Source organism: Cyrtonyx montezumae, unplaced genomic scaffold, assembly GCF_038088225.1.
Source record: "Cyrtonyx montezumae isolate F1298 unplaced genomic scaffold, pur_monq_1.0 scaffold_13, whole genome shotgun sequence".
NCBI lineage: Eukaryota > Metazoa > Chordata > Aves > Galliformes > Odontophoridae > Cyrtonyx > Cyrtonyx montezumae.
The window spans coordinates 36,894,965-36,919,883 of NW_027071859.1; the positions used below are offsets into that span (position 1 = coordinate 36,894,965).

The 24,919-nt window shown below is 37.0% G+C and overlaps 1 protein-coding gene across 1 annotated transcript; it reads left to right on the plus strand.

The window, feature by feature from the left end:
• Window positions 1–292: 292 nt before the first annotated feature.
• UFL1 (UFM1 specific ligase 1) lies at window positions 293–21,758 on the plus strand. The gene is made up of 19 exons (XM_065731035.1): window positions 293–396; window positions 1,083–1,228; window positions 5,114–5,142; window positions 5,821–5,918; window positions 6,766–6,880; window positions 7,497–7,627; window positions 8,228–8,286; window positions 10,076–10,222; window positions 11,345–11,520; window positions 12,165–12,344; window positions 12,704–12,824; window positions 15,284–15,406; window positions 17,055–17,175; window positions 17,875–18,038; window positions 19,091–19,221; window positions 19,363–19,443; window positions 20,163–20,248; window positions 20,687–20,867; window positions 21,545–21,758. The coding sequence occupies exons 1-19, from the start codon at window positions 311–313 to the stop codon at window positions 21,743–21,745; spliced, it is 2,376 nt and encodes a 791-aa protein (XP_065587107.1). The 5' UTR covers window positions 293–310; the 3' UTR covers window positions 21,746–21,758.
• Window positions 21,759–24,919: the final 3,161 nt, after the last annotated feature.

Genomic DNA, 24,919 nt, shown 5'->3' on the forward strand with positions numbered 1-24,919 from the left:
CTTCCCCGTTCTTTTTTCCCGACAGGAACAGCTGCTGTACAGTTCATGGAACCCTGACAAGCTGGAAGGGACCCGTGAGCATCATCGACTCCAGCTCGTGGCTTCACGCAGGAGTTTTCAGCGCTATCAAACTAGCTCGGACGGCGTTTCCACGAGCACCCCGCCAGCCCCGCATCCGCTCCTCGAGTGAGGCTGGGCTGACCCGCGGGCCGGAGGCCTCCGAGCCGACAGGGGGCGCTGTGCGCGGAGGGCGCGCCGAGGAGGTGTGTCCGCTCTGGCTGCCCGTAGCCGCTCGGCGGGGCTGACGTGGATGGCGGCCATGGCGGCCGACTGGGAGGAGATCCGGCGTTTAGCGGCCGATTTCCAGCGGGCTCAGTTTGCTGAGGCGGCCCACAGGTGAGCAGGGTGCGTCGGGGTCGCGTCGGGCTTGTGTCGGGTTTTGGAGCCCGTCCTTGCGCCCGCAGCTTCCCCTGTCTGTCCCCCGAGCGGGGCCGAGCGCGGGGAGATGTGTGTGTGTTGTGGGGGTATTCAGCAGGCCCTGCCCCTTGGAATGTCGCTGGGATGTTGTGCCAGCCGCACCTCTGGGGTCACACATCTGCCCGTGTTCAGGAAATAGCACAGGTGTCTTATGGCCTTATGTCTGAGGTGGCGAACATCCTCACAGCACTCACCCTCACTTCATTGTAATAGGGGTTGTTGAAAGAGCCTGTGTGCACTACGAAATAAAATATATTAAAAAATACGAAGTGTTGAAGGAGCTTGCAAGTGTCAAATACAAATTCTGTAAACACAGTGATGCCTCTCTGCACAGGAATGTGCAGCACTACTGCAGGAGGAGCTGACAGCTGTTAAGGACAGGACTGGAAATCCCATATCGGCAATGAGTGTCCTGAGGAAAGCTGAGTGCCTCTTTTGTGGGGAATGAGAAAAATAAGGTCATGAAATATTTCTTTTGGATCATACATGAATTTAATAAAAGAATACAAAGCAGCCGTTTTCTTCGTCATGTGTAGGATTTTCAAAACATGAATTGAAGTTAGCAAGTGCATAGAATAACTGGTTGATCTTTGTGTTGTTGCTAGATTGTCGGAGCGGAACTGTATAGAAATTGTCACTAAACTAATTGCGGAAAAGCAGTTGGAAGTGGTGCATACATTGGATGGAAAAGAGTATGTCACTCCAGCACAGATCAGTAAGGAGATCTGGGATGAGCTCAGTGTTTGTGGTGGTAAGCATCCGGCGTGCTTTCTTCCTGTGGAAATTAATTTTGAAGACCAGGGATGGATCTGAAAGTTTTTTCAGTACCCATCATGTTTAAAAAAAACAATGAGTATTCATACATTAAATTGATTATCTAATTTTTTGCTTCAAGTCTGTGTTAGGCTTTTAATTAGTTATATCAGGAATATTAATTAATTTTCTTAAACCTGTGTGGAATTTCTGAGGTAGAAGTGGTCTAGGAATCCATTTTAAATTTAGTTAAATTCCCAGCCAGGGTGTTTAGCATCAATTCAGAATTTCAAAACCATTCTCTGTTCATGTTGTTGTTAATAATAACAATAACCACATTTTAAAAATATCATTGATAGGTCTTTTATTTCAGCAGTATGAAAAGCCATGTGCTTTGTATTACCTGACTTAGATGTACGAGGAGTTAAATAATGCTTCAAACTTCAACATCTGTTGATGATTGTAATGAGGAGACTTTATTATACTTTGGTTGTGTATGTATTTTGTTCACAATATTATATGTTTTGGAAAATGAACTTCCACACAATGGTCATACATAGTATCTATTGTTTTGCTACTATTACAAGTTCGTTTCAGTTTGTGACAAACCACTGTGTATTGTGCCATTATGATAATTTGTTTTTAAAGTTCCTGAGGGAGTGTTTTTTTTTTTTTTGTTTTTTCTTTTGGGTTTCTCTACTAGATTTCCAGAAAGGCTATAGTGTAGAATAAGATCATAGAATTGGTTGAGTTGGAAGGGACCTTTAAGATAATCTAGTTCCAACCCCACTGCTATAAGTAGAGCCACCTCCATCTAGATCATGTTGCTCAAAGCCCATCCAGCCTGGCCTTGAATGCCTCCTGGGAGGGTGCATCAGCAACCTCACTGGGCAACCTGTTCCAGTGCCTCACCACCCTCACAGTAAAGAATTTCTTCCTTATATCTAGTATAAATCAACCCCCTTCCAGTTTAGAGCCATTTCCACTTCTTCTGTCACTACATGCCCTTATGAAAAGTCCCTCCCCATCTTTCCTGTAGGTCTCCTTCAGATACTGGAAGGCCGCTATAAGGTCTCCTCAGAACCTTATGTTCTCCATGCTGAAACACCCCACTCTCTCAGCTTCATAGAATCATAGAATCACTCAGGTTGGAAAAGACCTCAAAGGTCATTGTCCAACCATGACCTAACCGTACTACCCTAACTCTAACAACCCTCCACTAAATGTCCCTGAGCACCACATCCAAATGGTTTTTAAACACATCCAGGGATAGTGACTCAACCACTCCCTCCCTGAGGAGCCTATTCCAGTGCTTAACAACCCTTTCTTTGAAGAAGTGTTTCCTGATATCCAAACTAAATTTACCGTGGCACAACTTAAGGCCATTTCCCCTCATTATGTCACCCGTCACCAGTGAGAAGAGACCAACCCCACTCTCCCTGTAAGCACATTTCAGATGCTGCAAGAGCAATAAGATCTCTCCTCACCCTCCTTTTCCCCAAACTAAACAGCCCCAGTTCCTTCAGTCTCTCCTCATAGGGCATATTCTCCAAGCCCTTCACAAGCCTTGTTGTCCTTTGGGCCTGCTCCAGCATCTCAGTGTCCTTTCTGTACTGAGGTGCCCAAAACTGAACACAGTACTCGAGGTGAGGCCTCACCAATGCTGAGTATAGGGGCAGGATTACTTCCTTAGTCCTGATCACCACACCATTCCTGATACACGCCAGGGTGCCATTGGCCTTGTTGGCCACCTGGGCACACTGCTGGCTCATATTCAACTGACTTTCCATCAGCACACCAAGGTCCCTTTCCGTCAGGCAGCTTTCCAGCCTTTCCTCCCCAAGCTTCTAGGATTGCCTGGGGTTGTTAGGACCAAAATGCAGGACCTGAAACTTGGCCCTATTGAAACTCATGCAGTTAACCTTGGCTCATTGATCCAGTCTATCCACGTCTCTCTGCAGTGCCCTTCTCCCCACAGGCACATCAGTGCTCCCTCCCAGCTTCTTGTCATCTGCAAACTTAATGCGCATGCACTCAATCCCCCCATCAAGATCGTTAATAAAAATGTTAAATAGAAGCGGCCCCAGTACCAAGCCCTTGAGGACACCATTCATGACTGGCTGCCAACTGGTTATTCCTCCATTGACCACAGCTCTTTGGGACTGGCCATCCAGCCTAGCATATGCTCATCCAAACCATGAGCAGCCAGCTTCTCTGTGAGGATGTTGTGGGAGACAGTGTCAAAGGCTTTACTGAAATCCAGGTAGACCACATCGACAGCCTTACCTTCATCCACTAAGCAGGTCACCTTGTTGTAGAATGAAATCAGGTTTGTCAGACAGGTTCTACCATTCGTAAATCTATGCTGACTGGTCCTGATCCCCTGGTTGACCTTTAACTGGTTCATGATGGCTCCTGAGATGATTCGTTCCATAACCTTCCCAGGCACCAAGATGAGACTGATAGATCTGTAGTTACCAGGATAATTCTGGCCCTTTTTGAAGGGGAGTGTCACATTTGCCTCCAGTCCTCCAGGACATCCCTGGTTAGCCAGGAGAATGATGGAGAGTGGCTTGGTAATCACATCTGCCAACACCCTCAGTGTCCTAGGGTGCAATCCATCTGGCCCCTCAGAATTGTGAGTGTCCAGCTTTTGGAGCAGGTCCAAAACCACTTCCTCATGGATTATGCTGGCCCTATTCTGTTCCCCATCCCTATCTTCCAGTGCGAGGGGCTGCATTCCCAGGGAGTAGCAAGTCTTACTATTAAAGACTGGGGCAAAGAAGGCATTAAGCACCTTGGCCTTATCCTGGTCCTTGGCCACCAAGTTGCCCTCAGCATCCAGCAAGGGATGGAGATTCCTCCTAACCTTCCTCTTGCTGTTGATGTATTTATAGAAATATTTATTGTTTACCCTAGTGGCCAAGTTTAGTTCTAGCTGGGCTTTAAATCTTCTAATTTTCTCCCTGCACAGCTTCACTACATACCTGTTATCATCATAAGTAGCTTGCCCACTCTTCCACAGACCATAAACTTTCCTTTTGTTCTTGAGTTCCAGCTGTTCAGCCAGCTCGGCCTCCTTGCCCGTCAGCTCGTCTTCCATGACTTGGGGACGGTCAGCTCCTGCACCTTTAAAATAACTTCTTTAAAGTATTCCAGCCCCTTCCTGGGCTCCCACTCTTTCCAAAACTACCTCCCAGGGGATCCTCTCAACCATGGTCTAAAGAGGTTAAAGTCTGCCTTCCAGAAGTCCAAGGTGGCAGTTCTGCTGACTCCACTCCATGATTCAACAAGGGTCAAGAAATCTAGCATCTCATGATCACTGTGCCCCAGGTGGCTTCCGACCTTTACATCCCCCACAAGACCTTCTCTGTTAACAAACAGCAGGTCCAGGATTTTGCTTCCCCTTGTTGACTCCTTCACCAGCTGTGTCAGGAAGTTATCTCCCACACACTCTAGGAACCTCCAGTACTGTTCCCTATCTGCTGTGTTATATTCCTCGTAGAGGAGGTACTCCAGCCCTCATCATCTTCATGGCCCTTCTCTGGAGCTGCTCCAACAGCTCCATGTCCTTCTTGTGTTAGGGGCCCCAGAACTGGTCTCGGTACTTCAGGTATGGCCTCACAAGAGCAGAGTAGAGGGGCAGAATCACCTCCCTCAGCCTGCTGGTCATGCTTCTCTTGATACAGCCCAGGGATGGGATGTTCTGCACTTAACCACCTGTGATTTCTTTCGTTTGTCAATACTTAAAGATGAAATCAGTTTAACTGGTCTACATAGAAGTATTGAAGTATTTTGAATACAATGAACTACACTGTATTCAACCTTTTCAAGCATGGTTTATGTACTAAAAGAATGTTTGTACTTTTTATTTCTTTTGAAGGTCGAATAAACGTTGTTGACTTACAACAGGTAACTTTTTAGTAATAAAAAAGTATATTCTTTTTCATTACTGTATGTATTGTAAATGTGGATTTCATCTATTATTTTATGCAGATTATTTTATGCGTCTGTTTACTGTATTATTTAGAGATCTTCCCTGCTTAACGATATTCCATGATCTATGAAATCAGCACTAAATTAAATAGATTTTCTTGTTGGACTCTTCCTTTGTAAACTAAGGAGACAAACAGAAAAGAAATGTTTCCCATTTAAACCTAAAGCAAAGGGAGCATGCATAATTAACTTTGCACGCCTCTTTGGATCTTCCCATTTCCTTCATTAATCTCTTGTCTCCACTAACCTTTATCTTCCAGTAGTCTTCCTCTATGACTAATTTTCCCTTCTGGCTAGAGCAGAATTACTTAGAATCAGAAAACCTTTCTGAAACACAGTTTAGTATTATCTGTTCATAGCTTTCTGCACTTTTATTTACTGTGCAGCTTTCTTTTAACCTTGTCATGGTTGCAAAGTTGTTTTTTTTATAATTATTATTTTTTTCCTCTCTCAGACTTTGTTCCAAATTACAGATTTACTGTATATGTGTGCAGTATTAGGAAAAAAAACAGCTTTTTTCAAGACACAAATATGTAATAGCTCAATGTTTGAGAATTAATTTCATATACATATTTTTATTTTTTTTTTTTTTAGATAATAAATGTGGACCTTCTGCACATTGAAAATAGAGCTAATGACATCGTTAAATCAGACAAGGCTGTTCAGCTTGTGCTGGGACAGCTTATAAATGAGTGAGTACTTTCAGGAGCAACATGCAAAACTCACTTCTCTGTTTTTAAAATGCATGCCAGTAGTGATGGTTAGTCTTTGGTGCTTCTGAGGTGGAATACGTTGTTCCTGATTGCTACAACAGCTGCTTGGTGGCCAGTTTTTTTACACGTGGCTAGTGAAGCTTGTCTGAAATCATCCTCTGAAGCCATGATGCAAAGGCATTTTGAATGTCTGTCTCAGGGGCTTTACTTCTCACTTCTTCACGTCTTTGCGTACAGGAGACAGATTGCATTTGCTCTGTGACTTCACTGTCTGCCTCAGCTGTTGACAAACCCTCTCATTTTCACCTACCTCTTTTCTTACCTTGGAAGTCTAAGATGTATGAGTAAGTTATTTCATGGCTTTCAGCACACCAACAAACCCTGAAGTAATGCTGTATTGGGGCTGTCTCTTTTACTGATTGTGTTGCAGGATTTATTCTTGGCAAGGGATGTGTAGCTCCTGGCTCTCTTGAAGTAATTAAGACCTACTTTGCTCACTAAAGTCCTTTGTTAAGTCTCATTTTACTAAGATGTTTTTCTGTTCTTGCTTTCTTGACAGATTCATACAAGCAGGTAAATAACATATTTGAACACTAGCTGCCAGGTTACCAGGCTTTTAAAACGCCAACACTCACTGGCTGGTAGTTCTCCTTTATTCAGTTACAGTAACTTAGTTTATTTTTGAAAATTTTTAGCAGAAAGATTTATATACAGTGTCAGGTCGATTCATAATTCAGCAGAGGAAGTGCATGTCAGACACGTGTTGTCTTTAGATTTCATATTTAACCTTTTTTTTTCTTTTTTCTTCTCCTTATTTTCAAATAAGGAGTTACCTAGATCAGTTAGCAGAAGAAGTAAATGATAAACTCCAGGAAACTGGCCAGGTGACAATATCAGAACTCTGCAAGGCGTATGACCTTCCAGGAGAATTCCTGACACAGGTGATGTAACCCACCAACCTGACTAGTGTAGAATCAGTTGCGTTCACCTTCTTTGTCATCTTTACCATATGCATGGCTTTAAATGTAATGGGCCGGTTGCAGTTCTAGTCAGAAAAGAATTAATATATTAAAGGTTGCAGCATGACAGCTGTTGACAGATTGGGGTTGGTGTTTGCTGATGTTTGCCTTCTCATTACTGTGCAAAATTTCTTCAGCATCTTTATGAATGCTAGGAGCACGAGGAAGCATTATATTAGCAAAAATGTGAAAATTTCTTTTTGGCATATTCGATAGAAGGGTAACTTCATTGGTTTCACTGACTGGCTATCCAGGAATGGTAAAATAAATGTATTTTTTTAGAACTGAAGTCAAGATTCGTAATAGAATTGTCTTCAAAGTCATCACTTTCAGTTGAGATGAATAATTTTTTTTTAAAGGGTTTTTTTTTTTCCAAAGGGTAATTCTGAGACACGTTAGGCGAGCAGTCTTACTGAGTAAAACCATGTTGACTCTCTTAATAAAACAGAGCTTATCTGTTAATCCAGATTTTTGTGTTCATTTTGGTTTGGTATTGCGAATACGTGATACTAGTAGTCATCCCAGCTTCTATTTCCAGGCTTTATCCAAGCGTTTGGGAAGAATTGTTCATGGACAACTAGACCAGGAAAACCGTGGGGTGATTTTCACAGAGGCCTTTGTTTCCCGGCACCGAGCACGCATTCGTGGTCTCTTCAGTGCCATCACTCGGTAAACTGCAGCACCTGCAACCACATATTAAAAGATCTTTTTCCTAGTTCTTTACAGACCAGATTCGCTTGTGACTAAAAAAAGAAAAGAGAGGCTGGTGGATGCATTTATTTTAAGTACAGTTCAGTTCCTGGAGTGACAAATTCTGTGATGTTAGATTTTTTATTTTTTTTTAATGGGGGTCAGGAGAGCAAGGAAAGTACAACTAAAATGGTTTTAGGTTTTTGGGCTTATGATGTTGATGAGTAGTTTTTTAATGTGTTCAGAGAATATCTATCCTTGCTATCATTGTGCTCTTCCCCAGTCAGTTATGTATTGACATCTACTCATACAAAAATCTTAAGAGATTTTTTCTTATTGTACTTATAATCTTCAACTTCCACAAACAAGAAAAGTTTCCATATGATAATTATCATAGCTCTGTTATATTTTATAATTCCATCATTATTTAAAATTGAAGCTTTGTAAGGTGTGTTAAACTCCAGTCTAGCGGAGCTGGGCTAAGATATGCAGTTTTGCTCATCTAGAATAACTTATTGTTTCTAGGTTCTCTGTTTCAATTTAAGTAAATGCATTGTTTCGTTTTTCTCTTTTTGCAAGGCCTACACCTGTAAGTAACTTGATCACACGGTATGGATTTCAAGAACATTTACTTTACTGTGAGTTTTCATTCAGTCTGTTTTGTGTGTTTTTGTTCATTCATAGATTCTTCATTACAGAAGTACACTTTCAAAGAAACGTTTTAGTATACACTACCAGTTCTGGAATAAGGCAGTATGTTTCTGTGTAGTGTAAGAAGTCTTTAACATTTCTGTACTATCCATAACTAAAGGGATGTTTCCTGTATCTAAAGCAGTGAGAGCATATAGTGATGAAATGCCCTTGGGTGTGGGGTGATGCAAGAAGTGCAGTACTTTTTTTGACATCTGTTATGTTATTTGCCTTTAGCTACTGGCAGTTTTATCAGTGAAGCACACAGAAGGGGACAGATTTTATGTAGCCAAACAGCATTAACTGCTCTGGATTTTATTTACTGACTTTGCTCTGTGATTGTAGATGCAAAGCTTTTGGTGTGGTCACAGTTCAATGTCTTTGTGTGCTGAGAGACAACGCATACTCTTAAACTGTTTACTTTTATTTTCTGCAACTCTTTAAATGGAAATCCATAAAGATTTCCTAACAACTGCTAATATTTCAACTTTTCTAACATCACTTCTGATATTTCAGCTTTTCTTTGATTACTAGGATTCCCTTCCCAGCTGTTCAAAATTCAACTTAAAGCATCATTAGTCTTGTATGCTGGCTGACCACATACTGCTGTTGTTGAGAATCTTTTAATGGTTTTTCATCTCTCCTCATGGAAGTTAATATCTCTCTTCTGTTTGACTGGGTCTTTTTGCCTTCAGGGCACTGCATACTTGAGCTCCATTAAAATCCCTGCTCACCTTCTTATTTTGTGACAAGCAAATTCATTATAAATGAAAATTTTAGCATTAAAATTGTATAAATACTCTGCTTTCATATAATCAGTTTAAGGTTTCCTTTTTTTCCTACTACTTTGTTACGCATTAAATCCATTTTTCAGGGATACTATTTCAGTTTCATAAATATTGAAAATATCTTTTTAATGATGTTACTTATACTTCTGTGGCTCTTCCAGAAAAGAAGTGCTGCAGATTTTTACAGTTGAGGTCTGTTTATCTGTATACCTAGTGACTTAGGAAAAGGCAAAGCATAGCATAACAGGCAAATCATACATTTGTGTCAAATCATACATTTGTGTCTACCATTAAAGGACTGAAAATACCTTAGCTAGCATCAAGAGAGGCTTAATACTTTATTTCTAGCAGTTACCAAGACATTCCTTGTTGGCATAATTTGTGCTTTGTAAGAAGTTTATTACTGGCAACTGTGAATATTGCAAACCATGAAGATGGCAACCAGTAGGCAAGGTGCTAACATTTGTGCAGTTTAAGTAACAGTGTCTTACATTGTTTTAGTGTGTTCAGACCTCTCTTTATTCTTTCTTGGGTAACATATTCAACAGTGAATGCAAAAAGAGCACTATTTATGAAACGTACTTGTATTGTCTGATCAGAGACAGCGCCTTTTGAGTGCATTTTCTAAATTAAAACATGAAACTGACCAGATATGTATTGTGTAAGAAGAGTTTTGATCCTGCCATAGTGGCTCAGTCTTTTAGAACTTCGTACGATTTCCTGAGCTTTTGTCAAGAAGATTCTCGGAAGCATTAAAAATAATTGGTACGATTCAGAAATGTTTCAGCAGAACAAACACTTGTAGCTTGGACTTTGGTTTCTTTCAAGCAGTAGTAAAAAGGAAAAACAACTAATGAAGGGGAAAATATAATGGGGAAATTGCTATTTTTTATTAAATGGGTACATCAAAATGAGAAATACTGTTTCATTTGTTTTTTCTTTCTTTTAGCTGTGCTAGAAGAACTTGTTAACACTGGTCGTCTAAAAGGCACTGTGGTTGGTGGGAGGCAGGATAAGGCTGTGTTTGTTCCTGACATCTATGCCAGAACACAGAGCAACTGGGTCGATTCCTTTTTCAAACAAAATGGTTACTTAGGTAATTAATCTTTTTCCCCTTATATAAAATGTCTTTCTTAAAAAGTAGTTTAGGTAATTAGTCTCACTCTAATATAGGCACTCTATAGCATAAAGCTTCACAAGAATAAGTGGAAATTAATAAAGTAGTTGATTCTCCTTTTTGAAGACTGTCTTCTAATTGTTACTTCATCACAGCCATATTTCAGCATACAGAACCATGTTGCTAAATAATAACATTATTTCTTACCAAGGATGTTAAAAATGCCATTTTTATTACTCTTTTGAAAACTTTTCTTTGAAGTTCTTGTGGATTTTCCACATGATTGTATTAGACCCAAATAGCTGGGAATGTCAGTTCAGGCATCCAGATTACAACCAAACTTTTGACTTTTAACTGTCCAGATAGCCAAGAATGTCGTGCACAGGAAGAAATTTTTCCACGAGATTTGCAAAGCTGGAGTGGATAATATTTAGTGTCCTAATTTGAGTCCTAATATGTATGTTTAAGTTGAAGCTGAGTGATGACTAATGATAGCCATTTAAAACAAGAGATGTGGGAAAATGTGGAGCTGAATACACAGAGGAATGTACCCTTATGGTCCCAAAAGGCCAGTCCCTAAATAACAGTTTGTCTTGCATTCTGAAAAGGGTTGTCATAGTTTACTGTAGTACTATTATGCATTTCTGTAGTATTGCTTGACTAATACAGTCCTTGAATATTTTCAGAATATCTAAGTTTAAACTAGCAAATGCTTCAGATGCTTTGCTTGTGAGGCATTGAATGATTCTACAACTATATTGGAGAAAACAAAAATTTGCCATCTTATGTATTGTAAATATTCTGTTTATATTAGAATACCTTGAAAATATGTCATTGCACAGATAAATTTTATGACGTTTTTTCCATGACTTCAAATGATAATGTTCCTGACTTAATTTTCATATTTATATTGATTGTATCTAGCTGTAGCTTGTACTGAACTAAGTTTTAGGTGAGCATCAGTGTGAAGTTGTACTTACGAGTTTCTGTACAGGAATGTAATTCTTCTTTTCCAGTTTTTCAGGCTTTTTCAATTACTTCTTAGGATCCAGTGAGTATCTGAAAGTACTTAAATTTAATGTGCTTTGAACTATTTTATAGAATTTGATGCGCTGTACAGACTTGGCATCCCTGACCCAGCAGGCTACATCAAAAAAAGATACAAGTCCACAAAACTCTTATTTCTGAGAGCAGCTTGTGTTGGTCAAGAGATTGTGGATCGAGTCGAAGCTTCTGTAGATGAAGTCATCAGCTCTGGAAGTTGGATAGATGTAGCAGTAAGTGATTCTTTCTGTTGTTAAGATTTATTTATTTTGACTTAATTGTGTGTCAGATGTTATGTTATTGAAGCTCCATGTGTTTAGCGTACATCTCAGGTTACAGGAGAAGAATATTCAGACTAAGATATAATACGTAAAATAACTTTGTCTTTAAGTTGTAAGAACAAAAACAAGGAAAGGCCATGTCAGTATTCAGCTAGAGAGCAAGATGGTTTTGTAGTATGCTTTTGAAAAAAAAAATAAACTGAACTCGTATCAGGGTTTCTGTAAGTAGAGCATTGTTAGCCACTTTGTTCTAGTAAATTCTTATTTTAGGCCTTAGAAGCATTACTGTGTCACTCATGAGGAGGTCAGATGTTGTTTTGGATCTGATGTTATTCTGTATCTGCTGAGATGCTTTGAAGAAGTTGTCTGTTTCCCAGAGGTAGCACTGACAAACTTGAGCAGTGTTCACTGGGGAAAAAGATTTAAAATTTTGTTTACACTTAAATTACTGCTTAAATTTTATAACTGCAATATATTCTAAATAGTTAACAGCTATGAAATGGGGTATCTGTGGATCCTATTTATCCACACACAAATATTTGTTCCTTCTGGAATATACTACTGTATACAAATGACTTGGATGTCCTTTACCGTAGACTCTTCTGCCAAGTTCATTGTCAGTAGAAGATATTGGAATTTTGCTTCAGCAAGTGATGAGATCTTTGAACAAAAATTCTTCGAGTTTAGTCTTCAGTGATACCATCGTGGTCAGTGAGAAGTTTCTAAGCAGCTGTACTGATCTGTTTTCTGATTTGATGAAACAGAAAGCTGAAAAGGTATGGTTATTCATTGGTCCAAATGTTACATTCAGTTTTGGAGTGTAGTTTATTTGGCTTTCTGTTTGCTGTTCCCATCACTTTGCTTGTCTGAAATAGAGGTTATAAAAACAAGCAAAAGAGTTTGTGTTAGTGTAATGCAGTGTATATTCAATTTTTGCACAGTGACAACTATCACATTAACAACATGATTGGTTCCTGAACTTTTAAGAGAAGAGTAAATGCTTCTTTGTATGTTGCTCGTGGAAAACGTGTTAGATTAGTATACTTCAATGTGGCTAAATAGCTTAAATGTTCCTCTATACATATTTTGGCTTCCCTTTGTCTTTTTGGTATTGACTGCATGCTCTTTGTTATAGGAAATGAAAAATAACCCTGTTCATTTAATCACCGAAGAAGATTTAAAGCAGTCATATGTTTTAGAAAATGCATACGCTAATAAAAAGGACAAAAAAGATGAAAGAAGAAAGAAGGCAACAGGTAAGGCATAAAATAAAAAAAAATATTAGCCTTAGAAATATTTCAAATTCTTCTATTTTGTAGTACAATAGCTCCCTCTAGTCCACTGCTGAAAATATTTAGGAAACAATCCAGCTACTTCTTGTGATTATACTATAGGCGTAGAGCTATGTACATGAGAACTTATTTGAGATTTCAGGGTACCATAAAGATATCCTGTATTAGTCCAGTACAAGGCATCTGACTATAGAAACAGGGAATGCATGCTCACTTATTAGTGTATATGGTATATTCTCATAAGAATTAGTTGTGCCTGAGATCTGTTCAAACCAGTGTTAGCTCAGGGACCTCTGTACTGTATTTGAGAATACTGTACTTGTTTTTTGAGAATCCCTTGCCAATAATTTTCTGGGTTTTTTTGTGTGTAACAGTGATCTGAGTGTTCACACAGTTACTTTAAGGTATATTATGTGTTAAAATCATCCCATGCCTTACTACATTTCTGTCGCAGCTTTTTGGAGTAGATTTTAATTCAAGGCAGAATAGAAATGTGTGGTTTTAAGCCTTAGAAATCTTTATGTATTTAAAACATTTTTCAGAACAAACACTCAATTTTCAATTCCAAAAACTATGTTGCTACAGCTCAGCTGAGGAATCTATTTTGAACACACATGTACAGTTTTAGGTGCTACAGAAGGTAACAGAGCGCTGATGCATTTATTTTAATTGTATCTATTCATCTGAAAAAATGAAACATAAGATTCAGCTCTTAAAAAGGCCATGACTGAATTGGCATGGAAATTCTTGCCACAAGAGACAGCAGATTTTTCTAGGCCGGTAGCTGAAGCAGAAAAGCTTGAACTTAAGTTGAACTGTCATAAGTAGAATGACTTCAGTTTCCAGCCTTCTAAGGATTAAAGACTGTTCTGTGCATGTACCTTGTTTTTGTAGGTGCATTCACATGTACAGATGTAACATGTAGTTGTCAGCTGTGTTGTCAGCAAGCACTAACTTGAAGGGTTTTTTGTATTGTCTCAGCTGTATTACAGTCAAAACCATGGTTTAAGGATTAGTTTTATTTTGTAATGGTAAAATGAGACACATCACATTGCCTACTTCAAAGTCTATGTGTGACTATAAGCTGTGTAAATGTTACCTGACATGGCATAGTGTTAATTCCACTTATACAATGTAGATTCTCCCATGTATTTCAGTAATGAAAATTGCAAGATAAATTGTCAGTTTTCTGTTTATAACAGCCTTTTACAAACAAGAGTGCAGAAATGATTCTTCCTGTGGACTGAAATCATACAGCATGTCCTCTTTTCTGGCTGGCGTCTTCTCTTGTTTGTTTGCTTTCTGGATAAGATCTTGACTGCAGATTGTTGCTTATTCTGTAGTGCTATTAAAGTGAAATACAGGATGAAAGGAGCTTTTTTGGCAAAGTAGCTAATATATTGCATATTTGCCAGTTTCTATCTGCTAAAAATGTAGTTTTATATTTCAAATGGGCCTGAAAAACGTCCATTCTTTTTTTTGTTTTAGAGATCAAATTTTACCATGTTTTGTTATCCACAGCTGAACAAACTTGTTGTTCCAGCAAAGAAATTGTTTCTAAGATATGTTTCTAAGTAGTAGCATCTTGCCTTTGTGTTTCCTTTCTTGAAATTGTAGTAGTTAGGATCTTATACGTATATGCAAAAATAGTTAGTCTCTCATGACTTAGGGAATGTACAGAACTGATTTTTCTGGATTTTAAATGTCTTCCTAGTCAAAACAAAGGAAAAAAAGGAACAAGGAAAAGAACAAACAGATAAGCAGCTTACATTTTGCAAAGGGACTGTATTTTGAATTGAGATGGTGTCTGCAGTGCAAATACATGGATCATGGAACCTATTAACTAAGTGATTTGTTGTATTTGTCAGAACAGAATCATCTCACTGCTTTACTGTCATTGAGGAATAGCTGAATGAGAATTAGCTCGATAGCTAATTGAATGTACACTTGCAAGAATACTTTGGATAAATGTTTACCATGGAGGATTATTTTTCTGAAAGTTAACAAAGTTACATTGTCTAGAATATTTTTGAGTCGCTTGGTTATTTGACATTACTGAACAAAATGCAAAATGCTTACTAAAATACTATTTTCAGCCAAAAGAAAATCTCCTATTCCATAATGGGAAATATTATTGCATCTGTTTTCATTTGCAAAAAGGTATTACAGCTTTGGTTATTTTAATGAGAATTTTAATTTGATATGGCTGGCATATGTGGTTATTTATGACTGTAGTTTAAATGAGGATTTTACTTGGTGTGCTTCTTTTTATTTTAAGAATGGAACTGTTATGAGACAAGCATACTGCTTGATTTATTTTTTTAAATTTAGATATAACAAGTACTGCAGATAAATTACCATAATATTATAAACTTTTAAGTGCTAGAACTTCACTATGAAATAAGCAAATAATTCTCCACCAGAGGGCAGTGGAAGCGTGAGAGGAGGAGGAGGTGGTAATGCTAGAGAAATCAAGATTAAGAAAACCAAGAAGAAAGGAAGGAAGGATGCTGATAGTGATGAAGAGTCACAAGCCACCAGCACAGGTATGTTTGGGTAGTGTCTACTCATGGCTACATGTTTTTTATCACTTGCTTTTCAACACATGTGATTTCTCCATTGTATTATTGAGTTCAGGTGGAAAAGAATTTAAGAGTACTATGCTGTTAGAATTGTACCAGTGGATGTAATACTGTTATTTAAATGAAATGCTCTTATCATATTTATGGAATTGTATAAATTAGCCTTTAAAAAAGTAACCTAAGTAAAGGAATTTAGAGCAGATACTTGAAATTTTTGATTTTATGTAGGAAATACTTGAGATTTTAGGATGAAAATGTATGTCAGCATATGAAGAGAGGCTGCAGTGGGTTTGGAGCTAGGCTTTTCTTGGTGGTGATCAGTGCCAGGCAAGAGGCAAAAGGCACAAATCAGAACAAAAGATGTTCCATCTGAATATGAGGAATTGCTTAGTTCTGTGCACAGACTGCCCAGAGAGATGGTGAAGCCTTTCTCCCTGGAGATACTCAGAAGCTGCCTGAGCAAGGTACGAGGAAAGCAGCTCTGGGTAGCCTTGCTTCAGCAGGGAGTTTGAACTAGATGACCCTCTAAAGATCCCTTCCAACCTCAACTATGCTGTGATTCTTTGATATGGATATTATAGTTGGTTTCTTAACATTTGCTGACTAGTATATGGTAAATAGAGCAGTTCTCATCTAGGTTTATTACATTTAATATTTTAAATAAGATGTGTCTTGCTTTTTACTCAGATTTTTATGTCTGAGCTAGTCACCTTTGTAACTTTACATTTTAGTGTGGAGAGGTAAGTACTTTGAAGGCCCATCTGTCTGACTGGTTTTGATGTGTTTTATGTAGGATGAGTCTGCATCACTCCCTGTTCATTCCCATTTCTTCCCAGTAACTTAGGAACAGCATGGATAGCTTCGTGAGAAGTAGATACCTATGCTGTTACACTACATTAAACAGTAACAGTCGTCATATTCATAAACTAAAATCCCAGGATAAATGCAGCTGTAACCATTCAAATATAAGTAACATTCTTCAAATCTGAATTTAAGTTCCCTTTCCACCTCTTTCATGAAGTATTTTATGTTGATAATTAACTGCTGCAGCATGGCAAAGAAAATCATTATTTCCATTCATTCCGTTTCTGTAGGTGCAAAATAACCCTTCTTTGTGCTGCAGCTGGTACATGAAATGCCTGCCCTTTCTGATTTGCTGTCATCATCCTGATCTCATTCTCCTAACATACAAACTAACTTCTGCTGCGTGCTGATGAACTCAATATTTTGTCAAAACCAAAGTACAGATGCAGTATTTTATGCGCATTTACAAGCAGCATATAAGGAATTCTTACTACAGGAATTTTGGAATTTAAAAGTATCTTTTTGGTCTTGTCATCCTTCCCAAACAAATACGGGCCAGACAGCTTTGAAATCTCTCACCAGAAGTATGTTTTAGTATATTTCTTGAGTTGTCTGTGACAAAGAATAATTTTTAGGAGATCAAAAATGAAATTTAATCTTTTTTTCTTTGTGTGCACAAAGTTTAACTGTTGTCTGTAGTCATGCTTTCTTATGCGTTGTTGGTAAGTATAGTTGTTAAGTATAGATGGTAAGTATAAGTTGTTAAGTATAAACTCAGGTTAGTGATTTTGGTTTATGGCCACTGCAGGTAGGAATAAGCAGCTGGAGTTCCATTTCATGTCACAAGAGGAAATGCAGGTTGTTTTAAGGACGCACATGCAGGACTGCCCTGAAGAACTTATTATAGAACTTGCAGAACATCTAATGAGGTAATTTCCATGATACAAATAGAGTTAGAAAGTTCATTCTTTTTTCTGTGTTGAGATTTCACCAGTCCTGTCTTCTGTACATACCTATCTTGGTATATTCACATCCCATATTCATTCTGTTACTGCTGGCATCTGTGTAACTGAATAGTTACAAACTAATCTAATAAAAGATGAATAATTTATTTTAAAAGATATTCCATGCAAGAGACAGATATGAATATATATATTCAAGGCAAAAAGGACACGAGAGGACCATAACAGCTCTACCTTGGATAAACTTGGAATGGAATAATAACTGTGCCTTAAAAAGGGCTATTTTAATGCATCTTCAGCTCACCATCATGGCTCATTCTTCTGAAACCTGTGTACAGATCCTTTAAAGAATTTGAGAATAGCATTGCTGCAGTAAATATTTTTGTTTTTTCTTGTTCCCATCTAAGAGTTGTTATAAAGTTAAAGCCTTGTTAAGCACTTGCATACCATGCATACTTAACTGATAGTACTTCAGCAATTACAGAAGTATATTCAAATTTCCTAATGCTTTTTTTCCCTCTCTCTTTTACTTTTTATTTATCTCTTAATTCTGTGGCTTCCACATCCCACTCACTTACTGGGTCATGAGATAGATTTCTCTGCCTGCATGTATGGAAAAACCTTCAACATCTTTACCCTTGTTTTTTTTTTCTCCCCTGTGCTAAGACCTCTAACAAAAAGTTACCAGGAAGTTGTGCGTTCCGTTTTTACATCTTCAACATCTTCCTCTGGAGCAAGCAGAAGACAGACTATGAAGGACTTGCAGGAGGAGTTCTCAAACTTGTACAACAATATTCGATTATTTGAAAAGGGAACAAAATATTTTACAGGTATAATAAATACAAACTTCAAAACTATTTATTCAGACACGTTGAATTTATTTCAGAATCTATATGCAGAGTCAGAGAAGAACAACAGTTTTCAGAAAATGAGAAAACTTAAGGATGTATTTACAGTGTTTAAAACTGACCTAATGCTGATGTGCAGTGCTTTGTACACTTACTGAAATACATTCTCTTTATTTCATATCCATGGTGTTCATTGTGTCCCAAGTTATTGTGCGTTCTTGTCCTTTCTTCTCAAGTGTTTATAGCCCTTTACAGTTTTTATTATTTCTTTAAAATGTATAGTAAACTTGCTTCATTCTGTCACCTTTGTAATTAATGAAAACACTGAATACTTCCTGACTCTGAAGAACCCCCATCTCAACCTTCCTTTGGTTTGGTATTCAAAGTAACTGCTCCTTGAGGGTAGTTTTTCAAAAAGCTGTGGATTGATTTTTCAGTAGGTTACTCTGTAATGTGTTGTCTTTGGCTACCTGTAGACTTTTCCAAGATTCTGTGCTATATTCAGTTTTCTTTGAGAACTTTCTCTGTAAAAAATGTACAGCAAAAGGAAATACCAAACACAAAATCTAGATTCCTGTGGTTTGGAATAAGTGGGATTACTTCCCACTAACTTCTCTTCTTGTATGCTGCTGCTTTTTTCCAAAATTCGCTTTCAGTTTTACATCATGTGTCTGCTTAATTCAACTTAGTTTCACTGCTTGTCCCATTGTCTTTATGTACTTTTTACTTGTTGATGGGTAGAATCAGTGCTGTGTTAGTAGTTCAAGAGGATTGCATTGGGACTCGTATACCTTTGGAGCACTGACAGTGCATTACAATTACAGACTTTAAAAGCTCACATTTTTGCTTAATAATACTCTGTAAGAAATTGCAAATGAGAGATGTTTGCTTCATGCATTCAAATGAATTTCTAGTATTTATGGTTGATAGAGCCTATGTTTTAGAAAGTGTTGTGATAACTGTTCAAAAGAAACAAAGAGCTGTGGTAAGGTATTTTCCCATTTTTTTCATTTTTATTCTATTTTTTTTAACAGATGAGACTCAGAGTAACCTTGCTAAGCACCTGTTGAAGACCGTCTGTACTGACATTACAAATCTTATTTTCAACTTCCTAGCATCTGATTCGATGATGACAACGGAAAATTATTCTGCCATTACAAGTGAGGTACAGAGCTATCAGTTTCTTTTCAGCAGTTTCAAGTAGATGAGTGATATTTATTTAATTATCTTCTTGATACGCCCACAGCTAAAATTTTAATCACTTTTAATCACTATTACAGATTATTTCCATTCCTCTCTCATGCAGGTGAGGACCAAGATTTTAAGTAAATTGCCAGAAGGTACCAAAGGTCCTTTAACTAAACTCCATACATCTCTGAATGGCAAGGTAAAGTGTTCCAGAATCTTTGAGTTCATATTTCTGTTCTGGTGGTATTATGCTAATAAACAGCTGAGATGCATGGTATGCTATAGTACGTAACTGATGCTGCTGTGAACACTGAAGTCATCTTTTGAATTTGTCTAAGTCACAGTACTTCTTCATATATGAGTTTTAAGAGGTGACATTTGATCTAATGTGTTAAAACTGGTAGTCAGCTCGCTGTTTGCTTCCAGATGGAATCTAGTCTGTGTTTTATTTTTAAATGAGAAAAATGAAATCTGAGAGAGAATCTGCAGTATAGCAGTTGTTGGTTCTTGTCATTTCTTTCTAAAGATTGTTTTCTCCTGTATTTTTTAAAAATTATTCTTGAGTATTTAAAAAAAACAAAACATTATAGGAGTGCAAGTATAAAGAAGTGTGATTTATTACTTCTTATATGCAAAAATGCATTACTTTATGTTTCTTCAGTAGAAAAATCTGTAGGGAATTACAGAACTTGGTTCTTTTTAGTATTCCGTTTGTAGTACTGTTGCCTTATATTATAGTTTTCATTTTAATATATGAACATTTAAATATATGAACTGTTGGAATATGAAAAAACATTTTAAAATAGTTTTTTTCCTTTCTTTCTTATAGTTTATTCTAGTTGTATTTGGCTGTGAACAGTAGTTAGTTCATTTTGTAGCCTGATAACATAGGTTCTTACATCTGTTATTTTTTAATAGAGTTTAGAGGACTTCCTTTCGTACCTTGATACTGCAGCAGATATTTGTGATATCATGGTGAAAAAAGGAGACAAAAAGAAGGAAAGGTATCTTAATCGTATTTATTCTATGTACACTGTGCAAATTAGCTCTGTTGCTGCACAAATGTCAGATGATTCATTTGCTAGCAGTCACATAGAATGTGCAAGTAAGAGTCAGTTGTTCTTTCCAAACTGTCTGAAAAATACAAAGGTGGGCAGTCCTAATTCTGTGGGAGAAGGCAGACAGGAGGGTTTGTATTTAGCTAATCTGGCTGACTGATGACATTTTAAGTTTGCTAGGGTGCTTTTCAATATCTGAGCTATACCAGTGCTTCTGTTTTTGTTTTGTTTTTTACCTTTATATCAGGGATATCACAAGTATCACATAAATAATTGATCAGAGAAAAAAAGCAACATTCTTAATGTTAGATAAGTTTTTGAGTCTATGATCAATCATGACAGAATGAGAAACATATTTTACTATAATCTGTTCTTGTTCCTTAGGCAAGTCCTATTTCAGCATAGGCAAGCTCTGGTCGAACAGCTAAAAGTAACAGAAGATCCAGCTCTTGTTCTGCACCTGACATCAGTACTGTTATTTCAGTTTTCAACCCACTGTATGCTTCATGCACCAGGAAGATCTGTACCACAGATCATTAGTTTCTTAAGTGGCAAGATCCCTGAGGTATTCCTTTCTTGATTTTTTGCATCAAAGTACTTTCTGTTTTTCTAGGACCAAATGGATGATACTAATGCTGCTATATAAGACTGGCACACTTGTGTTTCATGTCTAATCATTACTGTATGTGCAGAATATGTAGTTTGCCTGATCTATGTTGTATTTTAAGTCTATTTTCAATATTGTTAATAAAATACATCTGTCATTCGTACTTAAGCATTTGCCTTTATCTGTAATCAGCTACATATTGTGGGGTGTTAAAAATCACTGACAATTCTTGCAACTCTCTAGATTTTCTCCTTGCCTAGATTACTTTGAACTTTTCTAATTCAGTTTTAGAAAAGATGTACCTCTTCAAAAATTGAAAGATTCAAATTTTATATCCAGTCTACCAAAACTGATTGTTTTTACTGACTTCTTTGCTTTACTGCTTCAGTTAATTGTCTTGTTTCTGCAGCATGAGTGCACTTCTCATTTTTCTCCCTCTCTGACTGTTTCTCAGAATTTAGGTTGCAAAATACTCTGATGGAAATGTATTCACCTATTGCTTTCCCTCTTAAGACAAGAATGAGAGAATGCTTTTTTTAATACTTTCTCTTCAGTCAATTAAAGGCCTGTGTTACCTCTTCCATTACACTGACATTTTTTTTTGTTTGATTGCTTTTTGTTTTTTTTCTCCTCAGGATCAGCATTCTCTATTAATCAAATACCAGGGATTAGTAGTGAAACAGTTGATCAGTCAGTCAAAGAAAGCAGAACAGGAGGATGACAATAAAACAGAGGAAGAAGAAGAAGATACCATCCGGAAGGAGCTCCAGGAAATCACTGCCTCTATCAAAGATCTTGTTCTCAGACCTAGAAAATCTTCTGTAACAGAGGAATAAAATGATTACTGAGTGTGTCCATGTCTCCGATACAGGTTGAAAACGCTTGAAAAACTTTAATATTTGGCTTCTAGCGAACAATAGCCAAGGAACACAGTCATCATGTGATGATGACAAATGAAGTTTTGGTTATCTACTACTACAGCACGCGTATAAGATACATAATAATACATTAGATGAAGAGGATGCTTTGGGTATAAAATCAATGGGTTTTTTTTAACTGGCACTTGTAGCCTCAAGAAATGCTTTTTCTTGAGATAACAGTGTATTCTGTTACATGCACAGGTTTATAGATTTGCTCTTCTGATTTAGAATATAATGGTATAAGAGTTGCATATAAGTGTGTATAAGCCTTTATTTAAATGATGATAATAACTCTCATTTCAAACCTAAATGGTATACAAATGAAAGGCCATTTTTACATTTTGGTAGAATTAGTGGATGTTTTCCACTAAAGAGTGAAACCATTGAGTACAAGTTTATATTCCTAAACTCAAAAGAAGTGGCCTAATATCTTTGTGAGTTTCTAAACGTACTGAAATCTTTCAAAAATCGGCATACCTGTGCTACTGATATATTCTGTTAATGTCAGTAATAGCAGCTCATTTAAAACTTATAATTGGGACAGAGGAGGTGATACCCTTTTCCATTGATAATTTGAGTGTAAGTAAATACTATTTCACTTGCCATATTTAACATTCTATGTCTTCATTCAGCAGTCTTTTTGAATTCTTAGTCCAGTTCCCTTAGCTGCTCAAATCACATGCTTGCATTCTGTCAGCTGCCTTGAGGGAACTCCTGGTATTCTGTTTACCCTGAGTTTCTGGAAGAGAATTTAAATATTAACTTCTGAGATCTTTCTGCATAAACTTTATAGACAGTTTGTCTAATATGAAATAGCTAAATGTTGAAAGTTTCCCTCAAGTTTTTAACTTGCCTCATTTTCACAGCTACTTTGTCTTGAGGAAGGTAAAAAAAAAAAAAAGTTTAAATAAAATCTTTTGAGTTCTGCCACTGTTACCGACATAATTACTGTACATCAAATGCACTTCTAATTGGTATTTATGTTAGTTTTGAAACCAGAAATATTTTAGTTCTAACAGATCCTTCTTGACCTTGTATTACTTCAGTAATGCCCATTGATTTCATGCAGTTCCAAGAGAAGAAATCTGAAAATGCCATTCACCCATTTTTGTCAAAATTCTTTGATACTGAAAGAAAGCAAATAGGATTTGCACAGAATCTTTGTTTAAATATATTTTTTTATTTTCATTGTTTTATTTTTGTTTAAGTATTTGTTTCCCTTCACTTTGCATATCCTATATGGTTAATCAAAAATATCTGCAAATTGAAAAAAATAAAAACTAAAAGTTGATGAGGTCTAGTATTAAAACTCAGTGATGGATTAGTTGTGATGAATTTTAACCATATATAGGGGTACCTATGTAATGTCTTACAACATTCCCTTCATAATTCTCATCTTTTATCCAGTGTAAGGCAAAAACTGTACCAGTGGTAAGGCAGAAGGAAAGATAGTTTTTCTCTTTGGCTGGAGGATATCTTAGCTATCAGTGAAGAACACTGAAGAGTAAAGTGAGAAGTACTCTGTTTACCTTTGTTTAAGAAAGAGTTTGCATATGGAGAATAAGTTTGATTTCCTTGGCCAGAATGGCCAGAATAATTACCGTGCTCCTATACTGAACATAAACAATTTTGTAAGACATGAGTCTATTTTGTAAATAATATACTATGTGATATTCTATATGAAAATGTGAAATTATTTTAATAACATTAAATGATGGAATATTTAAAATGCAATATTAACTTAATCAGTGGTTGTTAGTCTTCAGTGTACAACTTAAAAATGGTGATATGCACTTTTTGATTTAACATGTTGCTTTCAGTGTTCCTCTATTTTTGACTGATACTGTTACATATCATAAGAATAACTTATACAATCCACTGTATCATGCATTAGAGTTGCTATATGGTAGCCATTGTTATAGGGATGATAAACATATTTATGTATCATTTTAATTATGTGAGAAAGATACTCTAGAATTCAGAGGTGTCTTCTGACTACTAAGAATTCTAGGAGATAAAGGTTGGAAAACCTTCTCAATCTCACCTACTCTACAGTCAACAAATTGAAATTGATGCGTTAAATGTAAGTAGTAAAAAAATTCAGCAGCAACCTTTCTTTTCCCTGGTATTAAGTTGGCAAAATCTGACTTTTGTAGCTGTTTATTTCCAGGTCTACTAGTACAGCAAACTGTTGCTTTGTTAGATCTTACATCTTTCTTTCTAATTCTCCTCTTTGGCAATTGTTGTATTTTTTTTTTGTTTTGGTTTGGGGTTTTTTTTTTTGTTTTTTTTTTTTTTTTTTGGTTTGGTTTGTTTTTTTAAGAAAGGAAAGAAAAAGAAAGAGAAAAGAAAGGGAAGGAAGGAAGGAAATTGAAGGAAGGAAGGAAACAGAAGGAAAAGAGAAAGGAAGGGAGGAAGGACCTCAAGTTTTCAAATGATAGCATTGGGATTTGATGTTTGGATGAATCCTTGCTCATATAAAGCTACAGGCTCTGTAGGCTCTTGAGTGGCTTCGTAAGAAATGGTTGCTCCTTGATTTTTTATTTTTTATAATGGGAAGTTTAGTACTCTTGCAGAAAACAAAAGTGTGTCTGTACAAGCTCAGATCAAATGTCTGTGTACCCCAGGATCATTTGTCCAGAAGTGGATGCCTAGGTAGGAACAGAAGAATGAGGTACATTGTGATTTTTACCTTGAGTTCTTTTGGAGCCCCCACATACGTGCTACTCAAACATTCTGAATCATGGCTGTACTTTAAACATAGAAAATGGTATTGATCTGAAGCTTTTGTGTAAACAGGATGCTGGTAGACAGGATTCTTTCTCTGCTGCCCCAAATTACAACATGAGCAGTAAATGGCAAATATGTTTTTTTCCAACATACTGTGTTGGAACTATGTCATTAGCTTTTCTTGACAGGTCAGTTTGGTTAATATTTGCTTGCTTTGACTTGTGGGCTTCAAAAGGTACTTGATCGAGAATTGTGCTCTCAGCTTTTTTTTCTTTTTCTTTTTCTTTTTTTTTTTGGAAGTAAAAGCAAAAGGATGATTCACTTTCTGGACTCACATTTGGACCTAACTTGTCTTCTCCC

What these genes read in the sequence shown, in the direction of transcription:
- UFL1 (XM_065731035.1), top strand. Translation starts at nt 311, where the DNA reads ATGGCGGCCATGGCGGCCGACTGGGAGGAGATCCGGCGTTTAGCGGCC. An exon ending in CAAACAAAATGGTTACTTAG is followed by an intron (nt 10,223 to 11,344) that starts GTAATTAATCTT and finishes ACTATTTTATAG; the next exon opens with AATTTGATGCGCTGTACAGA. An exon ending in GGAGACAAAAAGAAGGAAAG is followed by an intron (nt 20,249 to 20,686) that starts GTATCTTAATCG and finishes CTTGTTCCTTAG; the next exon opens with GCAAGTCCTATTTCAGCATA.